We start from the raw sequence: 19,412 nt of genomic DNA on the forward strand, positions 1-19,412 counted from the left end.
ATCATGTCAAATAATTTTCATCAAAATACCAGAAATGAACTAACTCTTCATCCAGAGACTGAAAGAGTAAAATAACCATGAATGTTCAAATGGGAAGGAAAATATTACAAAGCTGCTCAAAAGCCTATTATAATTATTCTTCAATTAATCCTCATCTAATCTCCTGCCTAGATTGGTGGCCAGAATTCGGAGAGCCAGGTAAGGGAAGAGGACTGGGTGGGGAGGAGGGAAGGATTTCTCAACATTCCATATACATATATTCACTTAATCTCCCTGTTTTCAATTTTCTCAACTCTTGATCTCCCCCAGTAAGAGACCTTTGTTTTAATCTTTCCCACCATCTGCTAGCATGGGAAAGGGCAGTTACCCAGGGTCATGAAATATGTAAAAATCTTCAAGAGTTTTCAACTAATCCTATTTCAGAGGGTTCTTGCCCCATCCCCACACATACCGTTAACACTCAGTTCCAGAGATATCTAGAGCCAGATCCTAGCCTTTTTAAAGATCCTGAAATTTAAATTATATTAATATTTTGGCTTTCTCCATTGCTGACTTAAGATTTGACATTTTCTAATCAGTTACAACTGTGGTATGCATTCAATCCATCTTTACCTGGAAGCCTCAGAGCACATGTTATTTTCAAGTGTCCATGTGATACTTGGAAAAAGAATATTAATCTTATACTATGGGCCACAATGAAAGTCTCGAGGAATTTTTTAAAAGTAGAAACTAAAAAGGATGCAGTCTTCAACCATAAGGCAGTCAAACTAGGATATACCAAAAATTTAAAAAGTCAAAAAAGGTTCCAAAATTTTAAAATACTCTCCCAAATAAGAATAAAAAGTCCCATGGCAGATTATTTAGAAAATAATGACAAGAAAACTAAATATCAAACATATAATTAGAGGCAAATTCACAAATTTAAACTCTTATTAAGAAAAAAAAAACCTCACAAACCTCATATAAAACTTAGAAAATTAGAAAACAACAAAACAAATCTCAAGATAATATAATAAAGAAAAAGAGCAAATCAATAATTTATAAATAGAAAAAAATAGCAATAAATTCTAAAAACTATACTAAAAAACAAAAGTACTTTAAAAAACATACACAGGATAGCACAGGGAACTATAGTCAATATCCTGCAATAAACCATAATGGAAAAGAATAGGAAAAAGAATGTATATACATGTATAATGGAATCACTTTGCTGTACAGTAGAAATTAACACATTGTAAATCAACTATTCTTCAATAAAATAAATTTAAAAAAAATATACAGAAGAATGTCCTATTTTAGGCTATGCATATAAATTATGCATATAAAATATTTGCATATTTTATATGCAAATAAAAGTGTTATGATGAAGTGTTATGATGTCTGCAACTTAAAGTGGTTTAGAAAATATAAAAGAATATCTACTATTTTCTCTAAGCAAACTACTTATACTAGTTTTTCTAAGCAAATGTGACAAAATTGGTGAATCTAGGTGATGAGTATATAGGTGTTTGTTATACTATTCTTTCAACCTTTCCATTCATTTAAAATTTTCCAAAATAAAAAACTGAGGAAAAAGATATGCTGACATTGAGGGTATTTAAAAATAAGAGCTTAATAAGCTCTTTCAAGTAAGAGCTTAACTAAGCTTTATTAAGCAATAAATTCCAAGAAAATGTGTAATGTTTCATTATTTTCTTACCTAAAATGTTATGTGATTTAATTTCTCTTTAGATTTTCTTTTCTAAAGTGCTATGAACCAAGGAGTCCCCAATGCTCTAAGATAAAATGAAGACAGATCATCAAGATTCCTGATTTTATGGTGTTTCAGAAAATATTACAGTGAAAAGTCATTTTTAAAAGCTTGTATGTACATGTATACTTGAATTACTTTGAAGTGAAAAATTAAAACAGAAAAAGTTGATTGGACATAATCCTATAGAGATTTTGTAAGCATTTAAGAATAAAAATATGTAGATGTTTTAATTGTGTAAATATAAAAGCTGGTATGCAGAAGTCATTCTTCTTTGTACTTATTCATTTTTAATGTTCTATAAAGTGAAATGTGAAGTAATATTTCCCTAGATAAATGGTTTTATGTGGATTTCAATCATATTCTAACTCAAATATCTGCATAAATATCAGCTTCAATAAAAAAAAAAAGAAAATGTTGATTGGAAATATAGCAGGTCCTCACTAAACATTCTTTTGAAAGTGTGGAAAATCCCACTAAGTTTCTGTGCTGACACCAAAGCACTTATAAAGGGGCCAAAACTACAAAAAATGATCTGAAACTGAGTAGATTTTATAGTACACTGCACCCTTTAAAAGGTCCATTGTGCATTATAATACAAATCTACGTTTTTATCCTCAAACTTTATCTAACTTTATTAATCCCAGAAGATTTCTAGGTTAAACTTGATTTGAAAATCAAAGTCTAAAACCCATGAAAACTACAGTAACTATTTCTACATATGTGAGATTCTACTGAACTGGATTCAGACATAAAAGTTAGTTGCTACTTGAAAACATATATACAGAAACATGGGTCAAATTTTATAGGTTCTTTTAGGAGTGTATATAATAGGCCATGAGAGTCATAATTTATTATGGTATGAAATACTATGATAGGTTAAATACATCAAATAGGCACATTCCAAATTTTCCTTTAAACTACAGTTCATGTCCTTTCTTCTTGATAAATGCTCCCTACTACAAGTCCTAATGTACCGTATTTTACAGCTGTAGAATTTTTTTCCTAGTGAAAAGTTCTATGTCTTGATCTCCACCACTCTCAGCAAATGAAACCTAACAACAACACTATCACCTTTGATTTTAAAATATGTGAAGCAGTCAATATTAACAAAAGTGAAAGAAGGAAGAGAGAGAGAACATTTTAGTTTTTGACAAATATAATGATATTATGTGTGCCTCTGTAAAATGGGAAAGTCAACATTAATAGAAACTTGGAAAGAACTTTTACCTTATAATAAAGGACAAGTTAAGAAAACCAGTCAACAATGGGACTGGCTTACAATTACACTTACAAGTGACCTCGAAAAGTAGGCTGGAGGCCAAGATTCTTAAATCAAACAAGCAATCTATCAGTGAGAAAAAATAAAGCATGTTTCTGAGAGCCTCATAGCTGACATAAAATGGATTTGTGGTATGTTATAAAATACTAACAGACACCCTTTGAAAATTACTTCAAAGTCTTCATTCTGGCAGGTTTCTGCTATAATATCTGGACACTGTTTAGTTTTATTGTGTAATGTCAAAATATACACCTGACTAAGCATTCCTATAATGAATAAAGGACAAGATTCTTAATTCTGACTCTCATTTGTGAAATCCCAGGAATGAAAATTTTCACTTTCAATATTACTTCTAAGGACTGTTTGAAAAGTTTAGTGTAAATTAAATTTTTATAAAATAAAATATTGATTCACCATATATAATATATATTTTTTAAGGGTGTTTAGGCTGTAACATTTCTGGAAGGACAAGATAAAACTATTAATAGGAGTTCCATAAGAAAACAATTGCAGAGAGATGGGATTTAGTGTTCCCTTATACATTTTTGTAAACCGCTTGAATTTAACCAAGTGAATACATTAATTTGAAAAATTTTAAATGTCAACAGGTTTATCTGGGCAGCAGAATTATAACTATGATATTGTTTTCTAAATACTAAACTCAGATTAATCATTTGTAAATTATCTAACTACTACCTGAAATTAAACTGCTATTTAGAATATATATACTGAGACACATTATGTCTCAATTTCATTTTTTGAGAATCTGCCTTAGTTTCATTTCTATTTCGTGGAAAGAGTCATAATTTAAATTTTTAAAAAACTTAAGGTCCAGTTGAAGAAATGTCCTTTTTCTCCCCTGTAAACCTTTATTTTTAGTTTTATGCTTTAAGACATTTCCCTTGAACCTGATCACTCAGCAACTCACTTTTATCCCAACCAACTTATTCTTCATGCCAAGAGAGAAAATAAATGGTGATTGCATAACAGCAATATAAGAGACTGAAAAATAAAATATTCCAATAATAGTCTGTTCTGTCAGCATGATGTTCAATATATCATCTGAATGACATTTTCACTGATATGAGTATTTTATCTGATAGTGCGTGTAAACATAAACAATTTCATGAATATGTAAACTACAGGTACAAATGGTAGGAAAGGTTAAGAAGGAAACTAATTTACCTGCAAGTAATGCAGACAAATGTTAGATACTGGCTGGCTATAAGAGCATTAGTAAAGTTCTGATATACAAAGGCATTAGTGGTTGAGTTCTAATAACCAAGATGCTAATCCTCAAGTCAGATAATTAAGAAAGATCATTCAACTGATTGTATTTATCACTTTGATACAGAAGAAAAACCAGCTTAAACTACTCAAGATCAATTTCACATTACAGCAGTATTAGAACTGGATCCTGAAGCAATGTGGCAGTACAGAATTATAACAAGGGAATTCTAGGTGATGTAACTAAAGTAAGATAGTCTCTCCCATACAAGCAAATAAAAACACAAAACTAACACATTTCACTCTCCCTCAAAACATCTTTCTAGATTAGGAGTCAGCAAAACTTTTCTCTAAAGATCCAGACAGTAAATATTTTAAGCTTTGTAGGTCACATATAATCTCTGCAAACTCTTTGTTTTGCTTGTTTTTTAAAACCATTTAAAACTGTAAAGACGATTCTTAGGTCACAGGTTATAAAAAAAAAAATAGGCCACAACTGGATTTGGTCCATGGCCGTACATGGGTTTGTTGACCCTGCTCTGGATAGGCCCCTTTTATCCAAAATGAGGCGGACCCTGAATGGGCATGTAAAGCTGTCAGTGCCCCTTCATCTGCACACTCACCCTAAATCCAATCCTTGTATCATATAGGTGGCAACAACAGAAACAAAGCAACAACAAAAATAAACCTTTAGTATTTCCAACTATATAATAAGAATAACATCACTCGTGGAAATCACCAGCTTTTAAGGAAGATATATTACTTTGCTTTGAAATCTTTTTAAAAAAATCTGTTACCTCTGATAATTATAAAAATAAATATTTTTATGGAATAGTTATATTGTATTAGATACAACTGTAGATAGATTTTTATTCCTTTTTCAACAACTTTATTGAGGTATACTTGATAACTTTATAGAGGTATATTTTGCCTATTATGTTATTCACCATTTTCTAATTTATAATTCAATGATTTTTTTAGTACGTTTATCAACCAACACCATAAATCAGTTTTAAAACTGATGATCCCTGAGGCACATTTACTGTTAATGCCTGTTTCCTCCCACCCCCTCGCCCCAGGCAACCACTAATCTACTTTTTGTCTTTATAGTTTCACCCTTTTTTTGGACATTTCACATAAATGTGGTTTCTGCATCTGCTTTCTTTCACTAAGCATAATGTTTTTGAGGTTCATCCACATCATAGCATGTATCCATAGTTTGTTCCTTCTTATTGCTAAACAGTATTCCAAGGGATATGTTGCACATTCTTAAAGTGTCAATTTATTAAGTTTTTTTTTTTTTTTTAAAGAATTTCACTTTTATTTATTTATTTATTTTGGCTGTGTTGGGTCTTCGTTTCTGTGCGAGGGCTTTCTCTAGTTGAGGCAAGTGGGGGCCACTCTTCATCGCCGTGCGCGGGCCTCTCACTATCGCGGCCTCTCCTATTGTGGAGCACAGGCTCCAGACGCACAGGCTCAGTAGTTGTGGCTCACGGGCTTAGTTGCTCCGTGGCATGTGGGATCTTCCCAGACCAGGGCTCGAACCCGTGTCTCCTGCATTGGCAGGCAGATTCTCAACCACTGTGCCACCAGGGAAGCCCCTATTAAGTTTTGACATATGTATACACTCAAACCATCACCAGTCAGGATAACAAACATGTCAATCATCCCCAAAATTCCTTGTGCTCCTTTGTAATCCCTCCTCCCCACCCCATCCCAGCCACCTTGTCCCCAAGGCAACTACCAGTCTAGTTTCTGTCACTATACATTACTTTGCATTTGCCAGAATTTTACATAAATGGAATCACACAGTATGTACTCTTTTTTTTCTGGCTTCTTTCATTCAGCATGATTTTTAAAAAATTCATTCATGTTAAAGCATGCATCAACTGTTTCTTTTTATTACTGTATTAAAGAATATTCAATTGTATAGACATAACAAAGTTTGTTTATACATTCACCTGTCAATGGACACGTGAAATGTTTCTGGGTTTTGGCTATTACAAATAAATCTGATATATTTGTTTACAAATCTTTGCATAACCATATGTTTCCATTTCTCCTGAGTAAATATCTAAATGTGAAGTAGTGGGATCATATAGTAGGTGGGTATTAAACTTCTTAATCTACCAAACTGTTTGCCAAAGAGGTTGCATCATTTTACATTCCCACAGCAGCATATGAACATTCCAGTCGCTCCACATCCTCACCAACATTGGTATGATCAGTCTTTTTAATTTTAGTCATTCCAATAGATGTGTAATGATATCTCATTGTGATTTTAATTTGTATTTCCTTAACAACTACAATAATGTTGAGCATCCTTCAATGTGTTTGTCATTTGTCTGTCATGTGTTTGTCACCCCTTAGTGAGGTGTGTTCAAATGTTTTGATTTTTAAAACTGGATTGTTTTATTGTTGAGTTTTAAGAGTTCTTTATATATCGTGGATTTATCAGACAGATGATTTACAAATATTTTATCCCAATCTGCAATTTACCTTTTCATTCTCTTAACAGTATCTTTTAAAGAGAAAAAGCTTTTAATTTTTAAAAAGTACAATTTATCAAGTTGTTCTTTTGTGGATCATGCTGTTGGTGTCATATCTAAGAAATTATTCCCTGACCCAACATTTTCTTCTAGAAGTTTTATAATTTTAAGCTTTACATTTAGGTCTTTGACACATTTTGAGGTAATTATATATGGTATGAAGTGTGGATCAAAGTTCATTTTATCAGATACAGATATCTAATTGTTCCAGTGCCGTTTGTTGAAAAGACTTGTTTCGCCATTAAAAATGCTGTTGCATCTTGTTTTAAATCAGTTGTCCATATGTGTTTTGTCCTTTTTTTTTTTTTTTTGGACTCTCTATTCTACTCCATTGATTGTTTTGTCTCTTTTGACATCAACATCACATTGTCTTAATTCCTGTAGCTTTATAAATCTTGAAATCAGATAGACCTCCAACTTTGTCCTTTGTTAAAGATGTTTTGGCTAGTCTAGATCCTTTGTATTTTCACATGAATTTTAGAATCATGTCAATTCTACAAAAAACCTTAATGGGATTTTGACTGAGAATGTACTGAATCTATACATTACTTTGGGGATAACTGACACCTTAACAATATTAAGTTTACTAATCCCTGAACATAGTTCATTCCATCATTTATTTAGATCTTCTTTATTTAATTTCTCTCCACTATGTTTTGAAGTTTCCAGTGTATGGATCTTTCACATCTTTTGTCAGATTTATCCCTAAGTATTTCATATTTTCTAATACCACTATAAATGGCATTCCGTAGTTTTAAATTTTAATTTGTAAATGTTCATTGCTGTTATATAAAAGCAAACTGATTTCTGTATATTGATCTTGTATCCTTCAACTTACTTAACTCACTTCCTTGTTCTAGTAACTAGATCATGTCATCCTTTGAAAAATGAGTTTTACTTCTTCCTTTCTAATCTGAAGCCTGTTTTTTTTGTCTGACTACACTACTTAGAATCCCTAGATTAATGTTGAACAGAAGTGGTGAGAGTGGATATCCTTATCTTGTTCCTGATCTTAGGAGGAAAGCATTCAGCCTTTCATCACTATGATATCAGCTGTTGCTTTTTCTTAGATGCCCTTTATCTGGTTGAGGACATTAACTTCTATTCCTAGTTTGCTGAGACATTTTAGTCAGGAACAAGTGTTGGATTCTTTCAAATGTTTTCTCTGTATCTACTGAGATGATCACATGACTTTTGATTTTTAGTTTGTTAATGTGGTAAATTATAATGATTGATTGTTGAATGTTAAACTAACCTTGAATTCCTAGGATAAGCCTTACTCGGTCATGATATGCTATTCTTTTTATACATTGCTGGATTCTATTTGCTAAAGTTTAGTTTATAATCTTAATATCTACATTCATGAATGATGCTGGACTGTGATTTCCTTTGTCTGGTTTTGGTATCAAGGTAATGCTAATCGCTTTAGGTGGGAGAGTAAATCAGGTCCCTGTTACTCCATCTTAGCCAGAAGTAGAATTCTGTTTAATAGTTATTGGGTCATTATCTCATCTACTCCTTCCTAATCTAGAAAGTATATATCATTATCAACATCATTTTACATATACGGAAAATGGGGAATGGGGAAAAACTGAGGCTCAGAGAGCAAGGTAACACAGTTCTAATCTGGAACTAGGATTTGAATCCATACATATGAATCTAAAACCCCTTCTCTTAACCTCCTACTATACTATACTATTTAAGTAGTACTCAGAAAACATTCTCTTGAGGCACACAGATTAATTTCTTTTTCATTAAGAAAAAGCATTATATCTCTAAAAGACCCAGGTAGTCTGGTCTGGAGCCCATGTCTTAATCACTATGGTATTTGTTAAAAAGAATGAATGAGATGCCATGGTTTCTTATACACTGAGTTAGGATCTATATAAACTATTAACTACTCAATAAACTGAAAACATTACTTAAGAAAAAAGATACATCTAGGAAGAAAGAATCTTATAAAGATACTTTACAGACCTAAACAGTCCAACAGTAACAATAGGTGTTATCATTCTAAAATTTTATTTAATCTTTGATACCACATTGTGAAATAGATATTACTATATAAATTTTATAGATGAGGAAATTTGAGACACAACAACATTAAGAAACTTGTTTGGGAGGAGGGGCAATATAGGAGTAAGGGGTTAAGAGGTACAAACTATTGTATAAAATAAGCTACCAGGATATATTGTACAACATGGGGAACATAAACAATATTTTATAATAACTATAAATGGATTATAACTTCTAAAAATTGTGGGTCACTATATTGTACACCTGTAACTTATATAATATTGTACATCAACCATAATTCAATTAAAGAAACATTTAAAAAAAAAGAAAAGAAACTTGTCTAAAATCTGCCATCCCTTAAGTAGCAGAACAGGTATTCAAGCCCAAGTCTCTACAGCTCTAGAATAGTCTCTTAAAATTTGTATTTGGTTTTCTGTTTGTGTTTCACATTGCACTGTTGCCATCCCTGAGAAACAAGACACACTGCCAAGGGCCTTTTGGGAACAAGGAAATTCCAACATCAGATTCAAGCAGAGCTCAACGCCAAATGAATTAGAGCTAAGCTTTGATGATAATGAAGGCGATGGGGGGTTTCCCAATCCCTGACTGGATTAAACCTGCTTTGCCCCCTTTCTAAAGCAAGTTTTCCTTCCATAAAACTAGATAAGTTCTTTTTATATATTTCTGATGATTTACAATAGGCACAGCTCAATGAGTTTGGACTGCTAGTGGTGGGCTATAATGCAGAATTGCTCTCAGGAGTAGGATGGGAGGAGGTATAATAGCTCTTCAAATAACTCCAGTCATGAGGCAAAACAGGCTAAAGAGCCTGGACTCTTGAGGAGACGCCCAAGGTTTAAATACCAAGTATGCCTCATACTAGCTGTGAGACACTGGAAAAATTACTTAACCTCTTTGGGCTTCCATTCCTTCATCTAAAAATTAGGGATGATAACTTACCTCTTATAGGGTTCAGGATTAAAAGACAGAATATATGAAAAATGTCTGGAATAGTGCCTAGCACTTGGTAGGCACTGTTTAAATTTGGCTAACAATATTATTATTACTCCTATAGTTACTGCACAGGAAAAAATTACATACATTAAATAGGCACGTTAGAAATTCTGTAGGATTAAGAAATATTAGCAAAAAACTATATCTTTTGAAACACAGTCCTATAAAAATCTGATTTATCTATATTAGTGTCCCAAAAATGGCTTTGGAAATTAATTTCCAGCATCTTCTATAAGTGGGCAAACAGCTTTTAAAACACAAGCAGGGATAATCAGAAACAATTCATTAAAATAAAGCAAATTACTCAATTCCATTAAAGTAGTATTAAATACTTACTATGGACTCAGCATTATGCAATACTCTATAAGGTACATGCAAGATCTAGACCCAACTCCCAAAATACTTAAAATATTAGCAAAAATAACATAGAATAGACTAATAAGGCAAAGTACAAGTAAATGTCAGAGAGTGGCACATAACTCTAGAAAAGAAGGAATTCTAAAGCACTACTAAAATTTATGAATTCAACCTATAAAAAAAAAAATCTATGTATATATTTAGTGCCACTCCTAATGCTACTGACAAGGACAAGTTCAAAGGGCTGGTATGTTATAAGTTATTAATGAATCACTTAAGCAAAAAATAAAAGGGGTTACTGAATAATTTTCGCTGTAACTTACTGTTGCTATTTTGGTCTCCAGAAAGTTCTCCCTTTCTTCATCTACCTTAATTTCATGTCCAGTTTTAAATAATTCAAGCATTTTGGGGATGTCTCGGCCAATGGAATCTGGTTAGAAAAGGAGAAAATCCAAAGTTATCACTACATCTAAACAAGTAGCAAAAATTACTGAATAAGAGAAACATTCAACCAAGTTAAGATATAAAAAATGATTTCTGGCAGATAGACTTTAGGGTGGCCCAATTCCTGGTGTTCATGCCTTTGTGTGATCCCTTCCCCTTGCATATGGATGAGAGTTGCAACGTGCTTCTAAGCAAGAGACAGTATGATTATGCATACCTGATTACATTACATAAAACTGCAATGCCTATCCTGGAGGAGTCTCTCTTCCTACTGGCTTTGAAGAAGCAAGCTACAATGTTGTGAGGTGGCATATGGAGAGAGCCATGGGTCAAGAAACTGAGATCCTCAGTCCAGAAACCTGCAAGGAACTGGATTCTGCCAAAAAGCCACATGAATCTGGAAGGGAACTTTCCCCAGTCAAGTCTCAGATAAAATCACAGCCCCAGCTGACACCTTGATTGTAGCTTTATGAGACCCTGAAGCAGAGAACCTAGCTTAGCTGTATACATATTCCTGACACACAGAAGCTGAGATAGTAAATGTGTGTTGTTTTAAGCCACTAAATTTGTGATATTATTGTTGTACAGTAATAAATAACTAATAAGTAAGTATATACAATGATGACGCTTATACTTTAGAAACACTGATGACAAATTAAAATAAAATCTATAAAATAACCCATGATAAAAGCTGACAGTAGAGTCTTGAAATCTTTGAAGAACTTTTTACATACCTTTGTGTGAAATTTGTCTGACCTGCCTTACCATAAAGAAGGGAAGGAACTAGAAAAGTAGCAAGATCTAGCAGTAGAAATAATATCTCAGTTGAGTGGTACAATCTGGAAGCAGCTCATTGCTGCACAAATGGTTACAGAAGCTGGCAGGAAGAAAGAGTTAAGAATTGAGACTTTATTGGATTCTAATGTCACTTTGTCCTCCATTAGGGTGGAAAAAAGATGCAACTGAATAAAGAAAGGAGAAAAAAGGAATCAAGGTAAAAACTAAGAATTTTCAAAGGATCATGGAGGAGACTCCAAACGTAAACTATACCTTCCTAATCTTCAATCATTAACATTTTAACTCAAATTCAACACATAAATATATATATATATTTTTTTTAGTTTTACTTTAAACTTATTTTAAATTTATTTGTTATTGAAGGATAGTTGAGTTACAATGTTGTGTTAATTACTGCTCTACAGCAAAGTGACTCAGTTATACATATATATATTCTTTTTCATATTCTTTTCCATTATGGTTTATCACAGGATATTGGATATAGTCCCCTGTGCTGTACAGTAGGACCTTGTTGTTTATCCGTTCTATATATACCAGTTTGCATCCGCTAATCCCAAACTTCCAATCCAACCCTCTCCCATCCCCCTCCCTCTTGGCAACCACCAGTCTACTCTCTATGTCCCTGATTCTGTTTCTGTTTCACAGATAGGTTCATTTGTGTCATATTTTAGATTCCACATATACGTGATATCATATGGTATTTGTCTTTCTCTTTCTGACTTACTTCACTTAGTATGATAATCTCTAGTTGCATACATACTTCTAATATTCTACAATACCATAACTTAACCTGAAAAAATTTCAATTTTGTACCTAGAAAATGTGATTTATTTGAAGGGTAAGAAATACAATAAGGAACATACCGCTAGAGACACACCACTCTCAGTGTGTCTCCAGCAGCTCTTCCCATGATAAGTCAATATGAAAATCTCATTATATGCAGCCACTGTGGAAAACAGTATGGAGGTTCCTCAAAAAACTAAAATTAGAATTACCATATGATCCAGCAATCCCACTCCTGGGCATATATCCAGACAAAACTATAATTCAAAAAGAGACATGGGGACTTCCCTGGTGGCACAGTGGTTAAGAATCCGCCTCCCAATGCAGGGAACACAGGTTCAAGCCCTGGTCCAGGAAGATCCCACATGTTGCAGAGCAACTAAGCCCGTGCACCACAACTACTGAAGCCCGCACACCCTAGAGCCCGTGCTCTGCAACAAGAGAAGCCACCACAGTGAGAAGCCTGCGCACCGCAACGAAGACTAGCCCCCGCTCGCCGCAACTAGAGAAAGCCTGCGCACAGCAATGAAGACCCAACGCTGCCAAAAAAACCCCCCCAAAAAAACCAAAAAAACAACACAATAATGAGAAATCCGGTGATAATGGGAAGTGGAGATTAATATTTTATATATGATGGTTACAGAAGGCTTCTCTGTTTAAGGTGATATTTGAATAAGAATGTGAGCCAGGCAAATTAGCAAAGAGCATTACAGACAGATGGGACAATGAGTCCAAAGACCTGAGAAAGAAGAACACTTAGTGCATATAAAGAAGGACAAAGAGGCCACTATGGCTGGAGTAAGGGAAATGAAGGAGAGCTACAGAACCAGCTGTAATATATCAATAATTCATCTATAATAATTATAATCATACCTAATCATCATTGGAGTCTTTCACACATAAATAGTTTTTAAACTAACACATGAGAGAGGGAAATTTAGAAATATTTCAAATTGGTTACACTGCAAAACTTCCCTGTGTTTTAGCATTTTTCTTTATATAATCAAATTGTTTCAATAATGCAAGCAATACTCTGAAGTACAGCATGTCAATCTATGAGTTAAAAATAATTTACGTTAGATTTCAATAATTTTATATCCATTACTCTCAAATATGACACAATACCAACTTCCATACAGAAAGCAGTGTCCTACTCAGTAGATGTGAATACTCTTTGGACAAGTCTGCTGGAATATCCTTTTGACAAGACTCCAGCTGGAGCACTGATGTTCAATCCTAAGAACTATGTGTTAAGAGGAACACACAGTAGTGGGTTCCAGTTTTCTAATCCTATCCCTTACCTGCCAACAACTTAGTATGCTTTAAAAGAATTCAACTATTTCCCATATGCCATAGTACCTACTATGGCTTAATATGCATAATAGAAAACTGATTCCATTAAGTCAAGATATTTTTCATACTAGTATTTTTTGTTTAGTAAATGCTAAAAAATAAGATTAGGAATAAAGAAAATCAAAAAATATCAATAAGATATATCTATATTAGATATGAAAGAATTTCAGAGGGCATTTGTATTGTGGAGAAAAAAAAGCTAAGTTGACAAGCAAAATGAAGGCCAATTTCTTCCAAGAAATTTTAAAAAGCAAGTTTTAAATGTCTTTTTTTAATGAGATAAAAAAGAAATACTCAGAAAACAAGCCAAATGTGCACTGGAAAAACAGAGAACTTGCCTATAGTTACGTAAGCAATTAAAATAAAACAAATAAAACTACAGCATTAAACATGCTGCAAAATGTGCACATTCAATCCAGCCAAGTTGGTTACACCCACTCCCACTAGAAAAACAAAATGTTAGATAAAATGGGAAGCTAATGAGCTCAGCTGCAGGGGCTTGTTTGTTTGTTTTTTAATTGCATCCATTTGCTCAAAACGTAATTTCTATTTTACCCTTACGTCTTTCGTTGGATGTAAGGGGAATCAAATGTTCCTAAACAAGATTCTGAATAAGCTCTAAAAATGCATAATACAAGCTTCATTTGTTCTAATGCACATCTGGCATATTCTGTTTTTACATTTTTGACAGGTTAATCATTTGTCTTCATGTTTAAAGAACACAAATGTTTTGCCAGTGCTGTTAAGCAGATCATGTGGGGCTGAAAAGAAGTTAGGGCAGGAGAAATGTCTGCCTGGTTTTCCAAGATGATTTGTTAAGCAAATTGGAGGGGCTGGGCAGGGAGAACATACCTAGGTAACTTGACCATGGTATACACAAGCTATGATTCATTATGAAAGCAGAAACAAAGCCCACTAATAAAAATAAACATTTTCAACAGAAACTTTTCTTATTTGAAATAAAGAAATAAGTTATCTGAAAACCTTTCAGTCCCAAAATTTGCAATGATAATGGTAATAAAAAACCTCAATCCTAAAGAAAATTGAGGCCAAAAGAGTTATTCAAAGAAGGGATAAAGCAGCAAAGGTGACAAAATTAATTTCTGTGAAAAACCAGTTAACCATGCAAAGCGAGGAGCGAGCTGAATACAGATATATTCAGTATTCAGTTTCAGTTTTAATTGACTATATTTAATATTGTTTGGCTTTGTTGAGCTTGAATTTAATTAGAAAAAAATATGAGAATTATTTTCAAATTCAACTGCAACTCTGGTTTAATTTTTTAAATAATGTTCAATTTCAGGTCCTACTTAGGAAAGAAGGTGAGTGTGCTTCCATGAAAACAAACACTACTGTATTGGAAATCCCTAATAAAAAGTGTCAAACCTCAGTCCAATATCTCAAAAGGACGTGTTATTCAATGCAGGCTATCAAGAATAAACAAAACACTAGTACAACAAAACTGAAGAGTATATTTGAATTTGCTTACAGCATAGAACATGATCTATAATTCAGATGAGCATTAGTGGCTATCATGTATGAAGAATTTTCGCAGGATTTTTTTTTAGCTCAACTAGAGTTAAAATTTGAAGACCAATCTACTAAAATGATTTTAAAATACTTGCTCTTTTACCTTATAAAATTTTATTTGAAATAACATCTATCTATAGCAGATATCCAGCACCATCTAAAAGAAACAATGTCTGCAAATTAACTTACTTTTCCTCCCAAATCTACTCCCTGTTTCCATTAATGACATGAACTTATTAGGAGAGATCCCAAGGTTTAAATCTCAGCATCATTTGACTCTTCCCTTTCTCTCTCTCAACATGTCCCTTCCTAACTACTTAGTGCAAAGTCCTATTATCTTTGACATCCGTCCTCTTCACACCAGTCTCATTATGAAGACTTTAAACATTACCTTTATTAGTCTCTGGCGATTGCACCTGAACTGGTCTCCCTGCCTCTACGTTTGATTCATGCCAATACATCTTACAAACTCTTGCTAAATTAAAGCTCTGAAGAATCCCCCACCTTAAAAACTTCTAAGAGATTCCTGCTGAATACAGAATAAAAGTCCAAATTTATTAGGATCTTATTCAAGATTCTGCTCAACATGGCATCAATCTACCTGTCCAACATAGTTTCTTTCATTTCAAAGTAGGGGTACCATTCACTACAGCCAAAGAGAACTAACTGATATTTCTGGGATGTAGCCTATAATTTCTAACTTACTTCAGTGTCTATGATTAACAGATTCTTTCCACTTAAAATAATATCCCCCTTAATCTGCTCACCAAATTATTCAAGGTACAGTTTAAATGTCACCCCCTTCAGGGTGCCTTCTCTGATTTCCCCACCTATGTATAAATTCCTCCTCTACTGAACACCTACAGCATCTTGTGAATTTATCATATAATACTTCATACTTTACAACAAGGCTATTTATGTAGCACCCTTACTTCTCTTACTAGGTTTCATAAGGCGGAAATATCCACAAGGGAAAAGCTGCTCAAAGGAAATAACTGCAGAACCATACACAGTAAGCATTCATACATATATGTTGAATGCTAACATAAATGAGCATACATGTTATATTGATAAAGAGGTATAAAATAGTACGATGATAACATACCTAGTGGGTAATATGTTCCACTAATTTAAAACTAGAATATGGCCTAAATTTAAAGATCTGGTATTATAAAGTAACTAGGTCTTCAAATTACATTAAATCACCAATATTAGTGCCAAAGGAAAGAAATACTAAATCCATATGTTCCTATATAACACAAAACTCAAACACCAGAACATATTATTTATTCTACACATATATTAGCAATTTTGTTTTCTAACTAAACATATATATTAGAAAGTTGTTGATAGCATATTGAAATAGTAAAAGAATTCTCCCTTACTTCGAGTAAGCTTAGGAAATCTTTTTTTCAGTTTCTTCCTTAATGGATTAAGCTCCGGCATTATTTCTGGAACAGCTACATAAAAGTCTGGTTGAATTTCATCATCCAAAATCTAAAAATCAGGGGGGAAAAGATAACCTTAGATTGTATAAAAAGCTTTATCCTTCTAAAAATAAAGTCTAATGTAGCAATAATTTCCCTTATAATTTAGAAAATAGCTATTAAGCACAATTCTTTAATCACAAGGATCATTTGAACACATTTATCAATTATGAAAACCATCAGAAGCGAAACATTTTCTGATGTTTTCTTTTTAAAATAGCCACATCCATTAAAAACAAACAAACAAACAAACATTTAATGGGCTTAATTCTTCCATGGCGTTATGTTAGGCAAAATGTTACAAGCTAGAACATATCACTGATGTGTACACAGCTCATACAGTCTCACAAAGTTGAATTCATACGTCCATCAAAACTGAAGAAATATGTTGAAAATTTTGTAATAGATCACATGTAAAATTAATAACCACTAGCTGCCAAATCACTAGCAACAACACTGCTTTCCTAAATTTGGAGCATCAGGAGAACTGAATCTATAATTATTTTCACAAAGAATTGAAACCAAAATTCTCTTTGCCTCCAAAAAATAAAAGAGGAGTGGAATGGTCAAAGACAAGTTTACTTATAGTTTATTATCCATACTCTATTTCCATTCTAAGAGCAAAGAAAATAATTTCAATTTTTAAAAGACATTTTAAAGTAATTCAGGCAGGCACCCAAAATAATTGTTTTACTCCTACAGTATACTCCATTTAAAAATTCAGTTGATTATAAAATGAAGCAACTTTTTAGAACAATACTGCCTGGGCAACAAATATTTTACCAATGATTTTTTTGCATAAAGTCTTATCACAGTATGTCATTCAAAGCCTTGGTTTGGGGTTACACGCTGAACTGTAAAAACCTGGACTCTGCCAAAATTAAGTGTGATTCTGGAATTTTACCTTCCTTTTACTATTTCTTCTTTTTACAAATTCTTTACTCCCTAAACAACATACTGTGCTCCCCTAAACAATAACAACTTACTTTAAAAGAGAACTTAGAACATGCCAAGCATTCTGCTAAGCATCACACATGGTTTAGTTCATCAAGTCTTTACAATAAATCTACGAAGAAAGTACTATTGACCACACAATCCAGATAAGGAAATGGAGGGCTTAAAGAGGACGAGTCAATCTGTGCACTTTTTGGAGGCAGACCCAGAACTGAAACACAGGCAGTGTGGTTCCAGAACCAGGGCTCTCATCACTAGAAACATGAAAGCAGAGGCAATTTTGAAATGTCAAAGAACTGAATGGGACATTTCTACTCCAACATCTTGTAATACTGAGTCTAAAACATGCTCCTTTGAATTAAATTTAAAATTATGTTTGAAAGTTATGCTATAGTTAACCTTAAGATCATATCATTGAATAATATAAAACTATATGGATGAAAATCATGCTTTAGACACAAGTAAAAATGAAACTATTTAAAAATCCCTCAGAACCAAGCATCCTTGTGATATTTCAGAAGTATTGTAATTAAAGCAAAATGAATTTAGTAAATAAAGTCTTACCTAAGAAATGACCAGAAGTTCAGTAAATTCATCCTACATTTACCTACTATAAGCACTAAGTAAAATAGTATTGATATTTAAACTAATTAAAAAATAGAAGAATGTGTAAAAAAAAAAAATTGCAGCCATGATACTACTTACAAAACTGTACTGAATTTACTTCACAACCTGAATACCTTTTGAAAATAAAATGGATGAGTTTTAAAAGATACCAGGGGGTAATCTGCAAGAATATATTCGTTTTGATGCCTTATATAGGTGGCATTTTTCCCTCTAATAATAGATCATCAGTGGGGCATCTAAAGAGAAATTCTGTACCTGTAATATTTTACTTACCAAATAATTTCAAAATGCACCTGGTTTCCTTATTTGGTTTACTTTTTTCAAAATATTTTATTTAATGAACTTAATGATACAGAATACTTTCTGCTCCCATACCATTTCTTTCTTGAGAAGTAACTTCTTACTTAACATTTTAGAAGTGGAGATATCTAACTCCACTGTTGCTATGACAGTTCTATAAGATACTCTTATGTTTGCGGAAGAAAACAGATGGAAGGCAGTACACAAGTTTAATAAGAATAGTTAGTTCTCTGACTCCGGGGTCCAAGCTACACTCTCAAATTCCAAAGAATCTGTGGTATTGTTTATTTTTTAATATTAAAAGCAGTTTAATAATCTTACTAAATTAAAATTTATGATACATCAGAGAGAATTGGGTACCACCCTCTGACTTTGACCTAGAAGCTGTATGAAAGTACAGTCTCTTCATATTTTCCATTAGTTCTGCTTCCAAAAATAATTCTTGAGATTCCCCTTAAAAATCCAGAATCCACACCAAATTTAGAGAACTACTGGGGTAGAAAAAAACACGCTGCAAGCACTGTTGTGCTTGGTCCAGTTAATGGTCCAGTTAAAACTTCCCCCAAATCAAAATCTGGTTACAGGACAAAAGATAAATTTTCAAATCACTTTCTCCCATTCTAAAAACAAAACAATAAGTATTCCACAGTCTAAAGGATTAAATTTAGAAGAGAAGATTTTAGAGAATGTTAGGGAAATCTTTTGTATTTCAGAAATAACTCCCAAAATTCAACAGATGTGCCTCTTCTCCCCACATCCTTTTTTTTTTTTTTGGCCGTGTGGGATCTTAGTTCCTTCGTCAGTGAAAGTGAGGAGTCCTAACCACTGGACCACCAGAAAATTCCCCTCCCCACCTCTTTAAAAAAAAAAAAAGTTATCTTTGTTTCAAATGGGCTCCACAAATTCTTTGTTATTTTCTCAAGGCAGGCTATATAATCATT

The 19,412-nt window shown here is 33.1% G+C and overlaps 1 protein-coding gene across 5 annotated transcripts in view; it reads right to left on the reverse strand.

Annotated features, from left to right (window-relative positions):
• MRPL1 (mitochondrial ribosomal protein L1) overlaps positions 1 to 19,412 on the reverse strand; it is a 134,591-nt gene that overhangs the window by 91,981 nt on the left and 23,198 nt on the right. For all 5 annotated transcript variants that reach the window (XM_057546839.1, XM_007165587.2, XM_057546838.1 and 2 more), the window contains exons 6-7: positions 16,489 to 16,600; positions 10,519 to 10,625 (exon numbers count right to left, since the gene is read on the reverse strand). In XM_057546839.1, coding sequence (XP_057402822.1) covers positions 10,519 to 10,625; positions 16,489 to 16,600 — 219 coding nt within the window. The remainder of the gene's footprint in view (positions 1 to 10,518; positions 10,626 to 16,488; positions 16,601 to 19,412) is intronic.

The sequence above is a fragment of the Balaenoptera acutorostrata genome, chromosome 5 (genome assembly GCF_949987535.1).
Source record: "Balaenoptera acutorostrata chromosome 5, mBalAcu1.1, whole genome shotgun sequence".
NCBI classification, from domain to species: domain Eukaryota; kingdom Metazoa; phylum Chordata; class Mammalia; order Artiodactyla; family Balaenopteridae; genus Balaenoptera; species Balaenoptera acutorostrata.